This window comes from Belonocnema kinseyi, chromosome 10 (genome assembly GCF_010883055.1).
Source record: "Belonocnema kinseyi isolate 2016_QV_RU_SX_M_011 chromosome 10, B_treatae_v1, whole genome shotgun sequence".
In the NCBI taxonomy this organism is placed as follows: Eukaryota; Metazoa; Arthropoda; class Insecta; order Hymenoptera; family Cynipidae; genus Belonocnema; species Belonocnema kinseyi.
In genome coordinates, this window is record NC_046666.1 from 33,143,084 (window position 1) to 33,160,331 (window position 17,248).

Here is a 17,248-nt window from a genome sequence, read left to right on the forward strand (position 1 = left end):
TTTAACCTAATTCCACTGCCCTTATTTCCTCTACTTCCTTTTTACTCATTTTTCCTCACATTGCCACCATTCGTTGTCCCTGACTTCCCTTCCCTCATTCTCTCTTATCTCCCCTATCCCCATTCCCCTAATTTACCATACTTACTCCCCACACTAATTTCTACCACTTCCGCTTCCTTTACTTTTACTAATATCCCTTCGCTTCATCTACTTTCCTCTCATTTAAACCACTTCCACTCCTCTTATTTCCCCTTAATTCTCTTACACTCCTTTTCTTGCACATCTCCGCCATTTTTCCCCTAACTCCCCTCCTCTGATTATCCTACCTCTCTCCGAAACCCTTACCCTAATTTATCATACTTCCCACTTACCTGATTTCTACTACTTCTCCACTCATTTCCGCTTATTTTCCCAACTCCCTCTTCATTCCCCCTAATTCCCGCCCCTCATTTAATCTAGTTCTACTCACCTTATTTCCCCTACTTCCCTTATTCTAATTTTCCCTTTCTTCCCCGCCATTCGTTTTCCCTGACATCCCTTCCTTATTATCAATTACTTCCATTTCCCCTAATTTACGTTATCTCCACCTTATTTTCCCTTATATTCATTCGTTTTCCTTCACTTCCCTCCAATAATTCTCCCTCGCCTTCCTCCACTAATTTTACCTCACCTCCCCTACTCCCTTTCCCCTAAATTACCACACTCCTCCCTTAATTTATACTACTTCCCCTTCCCTCACTGCCGCTACTTCCCCTACACTTATTTTCCTAATTCCCCCTACTTCTCTCCCCTTATTTAACCTAATTCCACTCCCCTTATTGCCCCAACTTATTTCCCCTAATTAACTGTACTTATTCATTCCCTCATTTTTACTACTTCACCTTTCCTCACTTCTGCTAATTCCCGTTACTTTTCCTACTTTTCCTCCCATAATTTCACATCACTTCCCCTCCCTGGAAAAAATTACGATAGACGGACATCTAACCCAAACGATAAGAGGCTACGAAACCCTGAAAACAAGGTATGTATACAAGTTTTTTTATTCAACAATCCTTTTGTCTCTTTTAATTATTGGCCTTTTTTATATCTTTAAACAAGAATTTTTTCCAGAGACAAATAATTCATAAGAATTTTGAAAATTCCATTATATACTTTAACTAACAATAATTTAAAAACTTGCTTTAATTAATGATTTTTTTTGTTTTAGGTTTCCTTCCAAGGATCCATTTTCTGCAGAACGAAGTAATTTTTGTTTAGATGAAAGTATACTTCACAGCAAAGAAGTAGATTCAGCCTACAAAAATCTCAAAGCAGATAAAAAAACTACTTCAAAATAAAAATGAGACATCTCTCGATCTTAAATCCGATAATTGCCAGAAGATATTTTAAAGAAAGCCTAGTTTTAATACCATTCTGAAGCAGCAGAGACAATGTCCTGAATGTCCCAAAAGTTTCAGTCAGGAACATTATTCGACTTCCCGTACTGAAAAAACGCATTGAAAAAAAATTTTCGAATGCAAATCAAATTCCATTACATATCAGTAATTTCAACTTTACTGGCGAAATTTGCGGGAAACGCTTTTAAAGTAATTGATTTGAATAAAAAATTAAAAGTCTTGAACCATCATCTGAAACATGAAATATCGACACTGCAAGCAGACTCCCTCTTCCTCCGGCATCGCCGGTAATATTTACAGCCATTCACGAAAGTACAAACCGAACTAGAGAACTTTAGATCTTCTCCCTTTTTAGATAAACATCAAAATAGTCGATTTTTGCTTTTGCGACTTTAAATAATTTGTGCCAGCCGTAAAAAAAAGAGAAATCTGCTCGGTTCTTCTTTTCGGCGAACCTGACGACAGAACGAAAAATTACCATAAAATTGGGTAAAAATGGCTTCTCTGGTCGCAATTTATGAAGTCCGAGGAAGTTATGAAGACCGAGGAAAAGGTTCTTTCTCCCATCTATGAAAAAAGATTTTGGAATCGTGATTTATACGAGAAAGAGGGCCTACGTTTTGTCTGTTAAAAAAGTTGTTACCGAATTTACGAGGGAGTTTGCGACAAGAGAATGCATCAGGAGCAAATATAAAAAATAGAATTTTTTAATTAAAAAATTGTAGCTGCTAATAAATGCGGACAATAATTAAACAAAGTTCTAGCGACCTTTTTAAAAAGATTATAATTTATCAAATTGGTTTTTATTTTCCAGAAATTTCGTGATGTGAATGAAAGGAACAAAAATCGGTTAAGATCTTCAGTTCTGTTTTTAAATATAAACTGTTTAAAAATTGTACCTGCGAAAAATTCGCCATTATTGTTTCACCTATAATTTTCTGGAAATTTGAACAGTGAATAATTCAATTTTCTTTTTTTTTAAACAATAATTTTTATCACTTATTTTTCATGCAAAATTTTATTTTTCTTTCTTAATTTTAAACATTTAAATGTTTAAATTATGAAAATTGAAGAAAATTTTTAATTGAAATTTAATCGGCTAAAAATTTACTTTACAATATTATTTAATTTTCAACCGTTCTAAATTCAATTTTTTAAATGTAACATTCGTAACAGTTTTTTATAATATAAAATTCGCTTTTTTCATTTAAATCAGTTTAATTTCCAACTGTTAAACATGGAAGAAAATTAAAAATTGAATTTTAATCAGTTGAATATTAGATTTTCTTCAATTTTCAACATTTGAAAAATTGTTCTTTTCATCATAACATATTCAACACTTATTTTTAATACAGTGTCAAGGAAAATTAAATTATCAACTGTTGAAAATTCAAGTTCTGAAGATCCAACTGTTGTAAATGGATGAAAAATTAAATTTAAAGTAGTTGAATTTTTAATTTTCAATTGTTTTCATTTTTTAACAGTAGAAAATTTATTTTCTTCAAATATTGCATTTTTAACATTAGTTTTCCAAAATAAATTCGCATTTTTCATTTTTCACAATAAAATTTTCAACTGTTGAAAATTCAGTTTTCAGCAGTTGAATGTTAAGGAAAATTCAAGTGTGAAATTGCCAACAGTTGAATTTTCAACACGTTAAAATAGAACAAAAATTTTCAGCTTTTGAAAATTCAAGTGTTGAAAATTGATGAAAAATTAATTTTTTAACGATTGAAGATTCAGTTTTCAATTTTCCTAACTTTTCAACAGTTGAAAATATAATTTTTTCAAAATATACATATTTTAACACTTTTTAAAATAAGATTCTCTTCTAATATAACATTTTTAATCCTTGTTTTTCATAAAAAATTCGCTTTTTAAAATTTGTTCATTTTGATATACAAAAACGGCAAAAAAATATTAACCGATTTTTTTTCACCTCTTTTGCTTGTCAAATCTAAATATTTGTAAAATTTGAAAAAAATCTTTTTTTCGACTCGCGTTCAAAAAAAGCACATGCCGAAAGTATTGTTCGAAGAAAATTTGTTCTTATTTTTATCATATTTTTAACCTTTCGATTAAACATTTGAAAGAGGATTTAATGACAAGGGCATGAAACAAAGTACAAATTTTTGAAAATGGAAGGCACCGGGTTTATACTAACTTCTTTATACAAATTTTTTTTTAATATGAAAAAATCGCAGAATAATCCTTTTTCACAAACTTTGTAATGCATAAAATGTTGTATCCTCTATTTGCAATAAAATTTTCCTAAAAATCGATGTGTTTTAATCTTAACATTTAAAAATTGAAATAATATATGTTTTTTATAATTAAGAAAAAAATCGATTAATATTTTTTTCCATAGTGCTTTATTAATATTTTGGGCGTTGATTCTCTTAAAAGTAATCAATAAAATTCTGGAACTTTTAGAGAATATAGTTCCAGATTTTTTTTTAATTTTAAAATTAAAATCATATTTTTATAATTACCACGTGATTGATACTGCTATTCTTTAAGAATGAAAATTGGGAAATGAATTTTCAACTGTTAAAAATTGATTTTTAGATTTTCTTCAATTTTCAACGTTTTAATTTTCCACGCTCGAAATTTGATGAAAATTATAAATTGAATTAAAAATAGTTGAAAAATGAATTTTCTTCAAATATAAAATCTTTAACTGTTTTTTTTTTCATACGAAATTGTTTTTTTTTAATGATCACAGGTTAAATTGTCATCTGTTGACAATTCAAATGTTGAAATTCAAACAGGTAAAAACTGAAGAAAATTTAAAATTCATTTTAAACAGTTAACCATTCAATTTTTTTTCATTTTCAACAGTCGGCCATTAAATAAAATAAATAAAAAAACATTTTTCAACACTCTTTTGTATGAAAAAGAAGTATATAAAAATTTTTAATTTAAGAAAAATTGATTTTTTATCTGTTAAAAATCGTATGTTTAATTCATGAAAATTGAATCTATAACTGTTTAGAATTCAGTCTTAAATTTTCTTCTATTTTAAACAATTTGAATTTCAACCGTTGAAGATTTTAATTTTTCAATTCTCATCTCTTAAAAATTGAAGAAAATTTAAAATCTAATTACAAACAGTTAAAAATACAATATTTTGCAAATAAAACATTTTTGATAACTTGTTTTTCACACGAATTTCCCATTTTTGTTTTAATTTTTGACAGCTCAATTTTCAACTTGGAAATTTAAAAAAAAAACTGTTTTGAAAATTCAAGTGTTGAAAATGCAATTTTTGAAATTCAGTCTGTTTAAAATTCAATCTAAAATATCCTTGAATTTTCAACATTTGCATTTTTAACATTTGAAATTTCAACAGTCGAAAATGTCTTTAATTTTCAAATGTAAAAAAAACTTCTTTTAATACAAAATTCGCTTATTTTTATAATTATTAACCGTTGAATTTCCATCTGTTTAAAATTAAATTTTCAATATTCTTTAATTTTTAACAATTTATTTGAAACTTTAGTGTTGAAAATGTTGAATTTGAAGAAAATTCAGTTTTTAACCAATTGAAAATTGAAAAAAAAAAAAAAATTTTTGAACTTGAAAATTTAGAAAAATTGAAAAATGAAGATAATTTAATTTCCAAATGTTGAAAATTTAGGTGTTTAAAATTCAATTTGAAGAATTTTTCAATCTCCAACATTTGAATTTGAAATGTTTTATTTGAAGAAAATTTATATTTCCTTTTAAAAGTTGAAAAATGGAAGAAAATTGAACTGTGGAATTGTCAACAGTGGAATTTACAATAGAAAATTGAAAAATAATTGAACTTTTACTTGTTGAATATTCATAAAAATAAAACTATTGAAAATTGATTTGCGGTCAGTTGAAAATACATTTTTTCCAGTATAAAATTTGTTACACCTGTTAAAAAAAAGTTGCGGCGATGAAAATCCAACTTTAGAAAATCGATGAAAAATTAAAATTGAATTTTAAAGAGTTGAAAATTCAATTTTCGTCATCTTCTAATATCTGAGAATTCCATTTATCAAATATAACTTTTTTAGCGATTGTTTTTCATATAAAATTCCTTGGTTTTCAACTGTTGATAATTGCAAAAAAAAGAAAGAAGTCTTGAAAATTGATGAAAAATTAAAATTTAATTTTAAACAATTAAAAATGTTACAACGGCATAATTTACACTTGTACTTCTTAATTGATACTTCTACTCTTTAAGGAACCACTCTTTTTCACCAGCCAAGTCCCAAAATGCTGACTAACAATTTTTTTTCTATTTGTTTCAGCCAATCAGCACGAGACCCTTTATTTATTCCCACGCCGAATTACCACGCAGCTTACGAATTTCCGCAAATCCTACCAAAAATAAAGCCCGATATCGAAATCCCAACTGGTCCGCATCCAATTGACGATGGAACACCTCGACCATTGTATCTCTGTGAGCACTGCGACTTTACAAATCCTAACCGCGAGTCTGCAGAAGCTCACATTTCTCAATCGCACGATTCCAAGCAAGCCTACACTTGTAGACTCACTTGCGAGAAAGACTTCCCCACTTTCGATCATCTGGCCATTCACATAAAGTCCACTCACAGAAAATTCCCCTACATCTGCGGCGTCTGTGATTTCAAGGCCAAGGAATTCGGAAACCCCCGGGTGATGTGGTTCCACATGAGAGCGCGACACGTCAACATCACCGGGGCCGCTGAAAATCCCCTGACTTGTAAAATCTGCGACTTCAAAAGCACCAGCAACCGAATGTGGGAGCACATGCAAGAGCATCACATGAAAACGTCCCACAAGTGCGTAATTTGCAAATTGTACTTTACCTCGCAACAGAAGCTCCGGAATCATACCTTGAAGAAGCACATCCAGAATATAGTTGCTGTCTCATCATCGCCGCAGGTCCAGGTGAACAATTTCCGGCCGATTGCGCCCAAAGGGGAAGGTCTTCCGCCTCAAAATGCTCTGCTTCCGAATATTCTCCCTCAAAGTCCTCTGGTTCCCGTCGCGCAAAAAGGGCCTTCGAGCTACACGGGCCAGCTGATTTGCCCCTGCATGGAGATTTCTCGGGCAAAGTATACCCTTCACTTGCGATCTCGAATCTGCCTGGTTTGTGGTGTCGCCTATGACACGAAGACTAATTTGCATCTGCATCTGCAACAGTTACAGGAAGAAATTGACACGAATTTGAATCAGCAGCGTTCTGGGATCTCGGTGGAACAGTCGCCGATTTATATTGTCCGAAAGGAAAATGAGAATAATTTTCAAATTGTCATTAAATCGGAAAACGAGACAGAAGAATAAAAAAAAAGAGTTTAATTGTGAGGGAAAAGTATCCTAGAGTGGAGAATTAAAGGCTCGAAAAGCAGAATTGAGCGCTCGAGCGGTAGGTTGGGAGTGGGAGAATGACGCGCAGGAAGCCGTTTTCTGCGTAGCGTCCCCACTCCTGACCCACTGCTCGAGCGGTCGGTTTTGATTTTCCGGGGCTTCAATTGCGACCTAGAGTGGATAATCACTAATGGAAAATAATGTATGTTAAATTAATTAATTTAATTTTACAGTTGAAACATTGTTTGCTAATAAATTGAAATTAAAATTAATTTTTCTTTTATTTGTGCTCTTTAATGATTATCCACTTTGGATAGGATTTCCCTGGAGATAATTTTTTTTAGAGTTGTGGATGTTCATCTGTGGAAAACCCCGTCTTATCGTTATTGAGTTACGTATATGCCAAAAAAAATATTGTATCTTATTATGTAATTTTAAGTGTGAGACGTTACCCCAGGTTGAAAAATTAATCACGGTGTAGTGGGAGAAAATGGGAATTTTTTTGGATTTTTAGTGTCGATACTTTACAGGAATTTTCCAAATTGTTTGTCAAATCGACGAGTATCAGCGGAAAATAGAAAAAAGCAGATGGTCATAGTTGGGATTTTTTTAATCTCATAAATTCCCTACTTATAGATTGTTTTTATTGGTGGATTTTGTAATTATAACATTTTTTTAACTTGTTTTTAATACAAAAAAATTTTTTGTCTTGAATTTTAAACAGTTAAATTTCTTAATCTTGAAAATTGAAGAAATTGAAAAATTGAGTTTCAAACATTAGAATATCGAGAGACAATTCAACTGCTCAATTTTCAAACGATTTTTGACACTAGAAAATTGAAGGCTCAATTGTTGAAAATTTTAGTATTGAAAATCCAACTGTTAAAAATTGAAGAAAACTTAAAATTCAATCTTAAGCAGTTGAAAATTTAATTTCCAATTTCCTTCAATTTTCAACAGTTGAAAATTGAAATTTCTTTAAATGAAACATTTTTTAAACTTTCTTTTAATACAAAATTCGATTTTGCATGAATTTTAAATTCAATTTTTTACTGTTGAAAATTTGAGTGTTGAAAGTCTGTTAAAAATTTAAGAAGATTTAGCATTATATTTTAAGCTGTTAAAAATTCAATTCCCAATTTTCTTTAATTTTCAATAGTTGAAAACTCAATTTTCATTTTTCTTCAATTTTTTACAGTTGAAACTTTAATTTCCAACTGTGGAAAACTCAATTTCCAATTTTATTAAAATTTTCAAAAGTTGAAAATTTAATTTCCAATTTTTAACAGATGTTTTCAAAATTTGAAAATCGAGAGAAAATTGAATGTTCAAATGTTGAAAATTCTGGCGTTGAAAATTCAACTGTTAAAAATTGAATAAGATTTAATTTTAAGCGTTTGAAAATTTAATTTCCAATTACCTTCAATTTTCAACAGTTGAAAATTGAATTTTCTTTAAATATAACTTTTTTAAAAACTTTTTTTAATACAAAATTCGATTGTTGCATGAATTTTAAACAATAAAATTTTTTACTGTTGAAAATTGAAAAAGTTTGAAAATTAAGATTTCAATGGTTGAAAATCGAAGAAAAATTTATTTTTCCATTGTTGAAAATTCGAGTGTTGAAAATCTGTTAAAAATTGAAGAAAATGTAGATTTATATTTTAAGCAGTTGAAAATTCCATTTCCAATTTTCTTCAAGTTTCAATAGTTGAAGACTCAATTTCCAATTTTCTTAAATTTTGAAAAGTTGAAAATTGAATTTCCAATTTTCTTAAATTTTCAACAGTTAAAAATTGAATTTCCAATTTTCAACTAATGTTTTCAAAATTAAAAAATCGAGAGAAAATTGAATTATCAATTTTTGAAAATTCTGACATTGAAAATCCAACTGTTAAAAATGGAATAAAATATAAAATTCAATTTGAAGCAGTTGAAAATTGATTTTCCAATTTTCTTCCATTTTCAACCGTTAAGTAATGATATTTCTTTAAACATAACATTTTTTAAACCTTTTTTGAAAAAGAAAATTGGCTTTTTCTTGAATTTTCTCATTTTTTTCAAATATAACCTTTTTGATACTTGTTGTTCATAATTGAGTTTTCAAAATTAGAAAATCGAAAGAAAATTGAATTATCAATTTTTGAAAATTCTGACATTGAAAATCCAACTGTTAAAAATTGAATAAAATATAAAATTCAATTTGAAGCAGTTGAAAATTGATTTTCCAATTTTCTTCCATTTTCAACCGTTAAGTAATGATATTTCTTTAAACATAACATTTTTTAAACCTTTTTTGAAAAAGAAAATTGGGTTTTTCTTGAATTTTCTAATTTTTTTCAAATATAACCTTTTTGATACTTGTTGTTCATAATTGAGTTTTCAAAATTAGAAAATCGAAAGAAAATTGAATTATCAATTTTTGAAAATACTGACATTTGAAAATCCAACTGTTAAAAACTGAATAAAATTTAAAATTCAATTTTAAGCAGTTGAAAATTTATTTTCGAATTTTCTTCCGTTTTTAACAGTTGAAAATTGAATTTTCTTCAAATATAACATTTTTGACACCTGTTTTTTTATTTTTTTTTTATTTTCAACATTTGAATTTTCAGCAGTTTGAAATTGAAGAAAATCGAATTTTTACCTATTAAAAATTCAAGTGTTGAAAATTGTTCAAAATTAAAAATTGAATTTTAAATAGTTAAGAAATGAAGGAAATTGAGTTTTCATCTGTTAAAAAATTAAGGAAATTGAATTTTTATCTGTTAAAAAATGAAGGAAATTGAATTTTTATCTGTTAAAAAATGAAGGAAATTGAATTTTCATATGTTAAAAAATTAAAATTGAATTTTTTAAATTTTCATACAAAATTTGCTTTTTTTTTTGTTCTTCGATAGTTACTTTTCCACTTAATGAAAATTCATCTGTGAAATTGTCAACAGTGGAATTTTTAAAGCTTGAAAATTAAAAAAAGATTGAATTTTCAACATTTGATAATTTATGAAAATTAAACTGTCAAATCGTCAATAGTAGAATTTGTGATGCTTGAAAATTTTAAAAAATTGGATTTTCAACAGTTGACAATTGATGAAAAACTAAAATTGAATTTTAAAAAGTGACGTTTTCTATTTTCTTTATTTTTCAACAGTTGAAAAGTCAATTTTCTTCAAATATATCATTTTTAACACTTTTCTTTTGATAGAAAATACTTTTCATGTTAAATATTCCATATTTATATTTTTAACAGTTGAAAATTCAAGAAAATGCAAACGTGGAATTATAAAAAATGGAACATTCAACAGTTGAAACTTAAAGTGTTGAAATTTTAATAAGACATTTTTTAACACTAATTTTTCATACAAAATTATATTTTTTTGTTTTAATTTTCAATTGTTGAAACTCAGTTTTCAACAGTGAAAAATTGCAGAAAATTCAATTGTGGAATTATCAACAGTGGAATTTTCAATGCTTAAAAATTGAATTTTCAGCCGATAAAAATTGAAGCGTCGGAAATCCAATTGTTTAAATTGATGCATTTTCATTATTTTTTAATAGTTGAAAAGGTAATTTTCTTCGAATATAACATTTTCAACAATTATTTTAATATAAACTTAGTTTGTTGTATAATTTTCAACATTTAAATTTGTAACCGTTGAAAATAGAAGAAACTTGAATTTTGGAATTGTCAACAGTGGAATTTTCAACATTTGAAAATTAAAAAAGTGGAATTTTCAACTGTTGAAAATTTTTTATTTAATTTTAAACTGTTTTTTTTTCAATTTTCGACAGTTTTATTTTTAAAGTTGAAAATTAAAGCGTTGATAATCCAATGATTTAAATTTATAAAAAATTAAAATTAAATTCCAAACATATAAAGTGTAATTTTTAATATTCTTTATTTTTCTACTGTTTTAAATAAAATTTTATGCCAATATAATAATTTTAACATTATAATATATATACATAATTTTTTTTTTAATTTAAGAAAGTTAAATTCTGAATTGTCATCAGTGGAATTTTCAACATTTGAAATTTGAAAAAATTCGAATTTTCAAATGTTGCAAATTCAAATTGCAACAGTTGTAAACTCAATTTTTTCAAATACAATATTTTTAACAGTTCCTTTTACCACAAAATCCGATTTTTTAGAATCTCAACAAAATTTTAAACCAGAAAAATTCATTTTTTTAAATTTCATTTGTTGAGAATTGAATAAATTTATAAATTGATTTTTCAAGACTCGAATGAAAATTTAATTTTGAACAAAAAAAAATTTAATTTTCATCTGTTGAAAATTCAATTCAAGAAAAAAATCATATTTCATGTTGAAAATGTTATATTTGCAGCGTTTTTCTCCAGAATGAAAAAAATTTAATTAATTTATGAGAGTAATAATAATCGTAACTCTACTTATCTCTTTAGAAGGACAATGCAAGAAAAAAATTGAATCAGTAATCTTTTTTTCAGAATTATTTGAGATTTTCTTTCCAAACCGAAAGAAAAAGGAGAATAGTAAAATCGAAAATAGCAAAATCGTGAATTTGTTTATAAAATTGTTTAGGCTTTTAAGACTCTACCTATAAAACGCCATTGCATAGTTTATAAGATTTCGCAGAAATAAGATGATGTATTTAAAAAAAGATATTTTTAAAAAATTTCGTTAGTTGAATAAAAAAATCAAACTCTTTTTCAAAAATAGGCTCACAAAAAAATGGTCTGCATTTAATGCAGAATGCCTACAAAAAAGGGATTCATAACCAATTTAAATAACGTATAAATTTATTAGTTTTTATATTTTTAATTATTATAGCATGTGGGTTCTGTGGGTTGAGAAATTTTTTATTTTTCAGTTGAAATTTATTAATTTCGTTTATAAACGGTTCTATGTTAATAATTTTACCAGAATTAAATTATTGTCTTTGAATATTAATGGTTAAGTAAAATAAAAAATTGGACAGAGAAATGTCAGGGAATTTTGAAAATGAGGTTTTTCAACTTATTTTAATTTTATTTGTAATAATTATTATATAATAATAATCGACCATAAGGGTACTTTTCTTATGGACATCCACAATTTTACATTTTGTAAAATACAAAACAGTTAAATTTTATTTGACTTTTTTTAAATACAAAATGGGATTTTTTTAAATTTCTTACTTTTAAAAATATCAGAATTTTGAAATTTGAGTTGTCCAGCAGTTGAAAACTTAAGAAAGTCGAATTTTCGTTTGTAGAAAATTGAATTTTAAACAGTTGAAAACTGAATTTGATCAACTGAAAATTCAATTTTCTTTAAATAGGCATTTTTAACATTAATTTTTCATACAAAATTGCTTTTTTTATTTTTAATAGTTAAATTTTCAATTTTGGAAATTGAAAAATTTTGAACTGTTGACAACTCAAGTGTTCAAAATACAATTGCTGAAGATTAAATTATATTAAAAGTTAAATTACATTTTTTGAACTTTTTTTAACACATAATTTCCATATAAAAAGGGAATATTGTATAAAAAAGTGCTAAAAATGTTTTATTTGAAAATAATTGAATTTTTAACTAACAGGAAATTTTCTTCAATTCTTCACAGTTGAAAATTGAAGAAAATTCAATTGTGGAAAAAGTGAAATTTTCTTGAAATATAACTTCTTTAACACTTATTTTTAAGAAAAAAATTTATACAAAAAGAGATTTTTGTATTAAAAATCATTATTGTTAAAATCTTTTTTCATTAAGAATATTGTATAAAAATGTAACTAATAGAAAAGAAAATAGCAAATATTCTATTAGAAAAGTGTTAAAAATATTATCTTTAAAGAAAAGAAAATTTTCTACTGTTCAAAAGTTAATTTTTTAATTTTCAAAAAGGAAGACATCTTCTTTCATTTTCAACTCTAAGAAATGTAACTTTTGAAAAAATAACGACTTCTTGTATTAGAAACAAATTTAAAAAATGTTATTTCTGAAGGAAATTTAATTTAAACTGTTGAAAATTGAAAAAAATGGAAAATTGAATTTTGAATTTTCAAATATATAAAATTCAATTTGAAATATTTAACTTTCAACAGTTGAAATTTTCTTCAAGAGAATTGAATTTTCAACTTTAAACAATTCAACTTTAAACTGTTTACATGTTAATTTTTAACTTTCTTAGATCTTCAACAATTAAAAATTGAAGAAATTTGAAAATTGAAAAAAAATCAAGCTTGGAAAATGAAACTATTTAAAATTGATGAAAAATTAAAATTGAATTTTACAAAGTAGAAAATTAAATTTGATGTTTTCTTCAATTTTAATAAGTTGAAAATTGAACTTTCTTTAAATAAAACATTTTTAAACTTTTTTATTTTATAATAAATTGCTTCTTTTACATTTTTCTCAGTTTAATTTTAACTGTTGATAATTAAAGAAAATTTTAAGTTTATTTAAAAAAAAATGAAAATCGAAAAAAATTTAATTGAATTTTTAACTTTTGACAATTAAAGAAAATTGAATTTCTAACTTTTGATAATTAGAGAAAATTGAATTTTCAGCTATTGAAAATTCAATTTTTAAACATCCTACTATTGAAAATGGATAAAAAATTAAATTGGAATTTTAAATCGTAAAAAATTAAATTTGAAAATTGAAAAATTGAATTGTCAAATGTAAAATTCAATTTTACATTTTTTTAAATTTTCTACAGTTAAAGTTTTCTTCAAGAGAATTTACTTTTCAACTGTTTAATATTCAATTTAAAACTCTTTAACTGTCAAATTTGTATTTTCTTTAATTTCTAAAAATTGAAAATTAAAATATTTGAAATTGAAGAAATTAAAAAATTGAGTTTTGAGCACTTAAAAATTGATGAAAAATTAAAATAGAATTTTAAACAGTTGAAAATTTAACTTTCTCTAAATATAACATTTTTAATACTTTTTTTTTAATACACAATTTTTTTCTCCTTTAAAATTTTTAACAGTTTAATTTTCATCTGTTAATATTTGAAGAAATTTTAGTTTTTAATTGTTGAAAATCGAAAAAAATTAATTTTTCTACTGTTGACAATAAAAGAAAATTGCATTTTAACAGTTGAAAATTCAAGTGTGGAAAAGCCATCTATTGAAAACTGATGAAAAAATAAAAATTGAATTTTTAAACAGTAGAAAATTAATTTTTCTATTTTCTTCAATTTAAACAGTTAATAATTTAATTTTCTTTAAATACGAAATTTTTAATACTTTTTTTTATACAAATTTTTCTTCTTTTAAATTTTTAACAGTTTAATTTTGAACTGTTTTAGTTTTTAATTGTTGAAAACCGAAAAAAAATAATTTCTCAACTGTTGACAATAAAATAAAATTGCATTTTAACAGTTTGAAATTCAATTGTGGAAAAGCCAACTATTAAAAATTGATGAAAAATTAAAATTGAATTTTTTAACAGTAGAAAATTGATTTTTATATTTTCTTTAATTTCAAATAGTTGAAAATTAAACTTTCTTCAAATATAACATTTTCACCACTCGTTATTTTTATTTTTATTATTCTTACAAATTTAAATCAAGTAAAATGCGCTTATTTTTACGATTTTTTTTCTCCCCATTTTTTGATAGAAATTCGAATGCTCTAAATCTAGGATAACTGTACTTTATAAACCAAATTTTATCGTATAAAAATAATTCTGTGCAGATTTAAGTCGCCTGGGATACGTCAATTATGTATCATGTTAGCAGAACCAAATAAATTATTGCATTTTTACTTGTATTTCTTATTTAAATAAATAAATAAACTTCCAAAAACAATATATACAACTTTATCCTAATATATTTTTTTGAACATAAAGAATAATCGGATTCCTTATTACAATTATTTTTTAATCACATCCTTAAACCTGATTGTTTTTGAGTTTTTTTCAGATTGCATCCGTTTCAAAAGTCTGAATTCACCTCCTTGAATTCAGTTGACCGAATGGTATTTGGATTGATTCGAATTTACTAGTTAATCATAACTCGTAATAATTTTAAATTTATTGACACAAAATACAATTCACTAACAAATTGTCTTTTCTTTTTTAGTTACAAGATCGCCTGCAAGCCTTGGACGATTGAAAAGCTTACCCATAAAAATGCCGAGCCTAGTGTCGAATATAAGGAAGAATGTCTGGAAGTGAGTGACGACGAGGACAAGTTGGTGCAAGAGACAAGTTTCGTGAATCCCTTGGCTTATCACGAATCCGGTTTCTACAAAAATCAGGAAAACAGACTCTACATCCACGACAGAAACCAGGCCGCCTTCTTCTACTCGAACGGGCCCCTGACTTCTCAACTTTTGGAAAAGAATCCACTGAGTCTTTCCGATTTTATCAACCACTCATCGATTCAGTACGAGCGGAGCATCTATAATCAGAGCAATCCGCTCGGCGATGGTCCACCTCTTCCTCTCGAGTGTGTCTTGCTTGAAGAAAAGCAGACAACTTTTCCCTGCGAACTCTGTGATAAGGTTTTCAAATACAAAAGAGGTATGCGCGAACACATGAGACGCTGTCATACCGACACAGCACTCGTGGAATGTTCGATTTGCGGCTCGAAATGCACGAAATTTTCTCTGGCCCGTCACATAAGAACCCAGCACATGAAGTCTGCCTTTGAGTGCAAAAAGTGCGGTAAGAACTTCGACAAAAAGGAGAATCTCGAGACCCACACGCGCACGAAACACAAAAAGTATCACTGCCTCTTCTGCAAGAAGGTGTTTCCGGACAACCAGAAGGTCACCTCCCATATGAGGATTTACCACGACTTGCGACCTTATCCCTGTCCGGCTTGTAACAGACCTTTCACGACCAAGCAGGGGATGCATCAACATCTACTTCTACATACGGGGAAGCGACCCTATGCTTGCGATATTTGCGGCGAAACGTATATTCAGAAATCTAATCTCAACTTTCACAGGAAGAGCCATCCGGGACCACTTCCTCCCGTTCAGCCGACTTCTATAGCTCATATTGTGAAAAAATTCACCCAGCTGTTGGAGTACAAACGGCGAAAACAGGGCAAGGACAAGAAAAAAAAGAGCAGTGAGAAAAGGATTGAGGATGATCCGTTTCCATATTTAGAGCTTGATGTTGAAAAAGATTATGCCGAAAAAGAGCTCGACGTTGAAAAAGAGCTCGATGTTGAAAAAGGGCTCGATGCTGAAAAAGAGCTCGATGTTGGGAAGGAGCCCAATGCTGCAAAAGAGCTTGATGGTGAAAAAGAGCCCTATGCTGCAAAAGAGCTTGATGGTGAAAAAGAGCTCGATGCTGAAAAGGAGATTATAGAAGCAGAGTCTAGCAGGATCAGTGAGATTAATATTAATTTGAAGACAAGGGAGGAGGAGAGCCAGGAAAATAGAGAGATTATTCGAAATGAGGAAAAATCTGAGAAGATGGGTAATGAAGAGTTAGTGATTCATGAAGAGTTGATTACCAAAATTAAGAAAGAAGTCTGAAAGTTGGAAGACTGCAGTCAGAAGTCAAAAGTCTTTTGTGAAATAATTTTTTGATGAAGAAATTGATTAGATTTCAGGGTGGGCCGAAAATACGGAATTTTCGAATCCAGGAAATTGTTGAAAAGTTGAAGCTTTTTTTTTAATTGCTGAATATTTAACTTTCGCGTGTTTTTGTTAGTAAAAAATAATATAAAATGTGAAAATATGTATAAAAACAGGGATTCTTATTCAAAGAAACTTGGTTTTATTTTTTTATTATGAAAAAAAAACTTTTATGCAAAGGAACAAATTTTACACTATATAAATATAAATAATAATAATATAATAAATATAAATAATGTTTTTTTTTGGCTTAATCTGAATCAATTTAAAAATAAAAGTCTTGAAAATGCAATTGTTGAAACTTGAAGAAAATTTAAAATTGAATTTTAAACAGTTGAAAATTCAACTTTAATTGTTTTCAATTTTCAACAGTTTAAAATTCAATTCTCTTAAAATAAAACATTTTTAATACAAAATCTTTTTTTAGAATTTTCAAAATTTTAATTTTCAGCTGTTTAAAAATTGATGACATTAAATTGTGGACAATACAACTGTTGAAAATGAAAAAAATTTAAAAATTGAATTTAAATCTGTTGCAAATTAGTTTTTTTTTCAATTGTCAACATTATAAAATTAAATTTTCTTCAAATAAAAAATGTTTAACACTTATTTTTCATAAAAAGTATATTTTGCATTGCTTTCATTTTTTACAGTTAGATTTTCAAGTTGGAAAAATAAAAAAAAATCCAGTGTGGAAAATTCAAGTGTTAAAAATGCAACTGTTTAAAATTGAAAAATATTAATAATTGAATTTTAACCAGTGGAAAATTCAACTTTAATTTTTTTTCAATTTCCAACCTTTAAAATCCATTTTCTTGAAAGAAAACATTTTTAATGCAAAATTCGCTTTTTTTCATTTTCAACTTTTGAAAATTGAATCAATTACAGTTTGAAAAATCCTACTGTTGATAATTAATGAAAATTTCAAATTGAATTTTAATCAGTTAAAAATTAAT

The 17,248-nt window shown here is 26.9% G+C and overlaps 1 protein-coding gene across 1 annotated transcript in view; it reads left to right on the forward strand.

Moving 5' to 3' along the window:
• The window catches only part of LOC117181069, a 187,425-nt gene that overhangs the window by 138,203 nt on the left and 31,974 nt on the right, over positions 1-17,248 (forward strand). The window contains exons 8-9 of the mRNA XM_033373637.1: positions 5,681-6,619; positions 14,780-16,141. Of these exons, the coding sequence (XP_033229528.1) occupies positions 5,681-6,619; positions 14,780-16,141 (2,301 nt within the window). The remainder of the gene's footprint in view (positions 1-5,680; positions 6,620-14,779; positions 16,142-17,248) is intronic.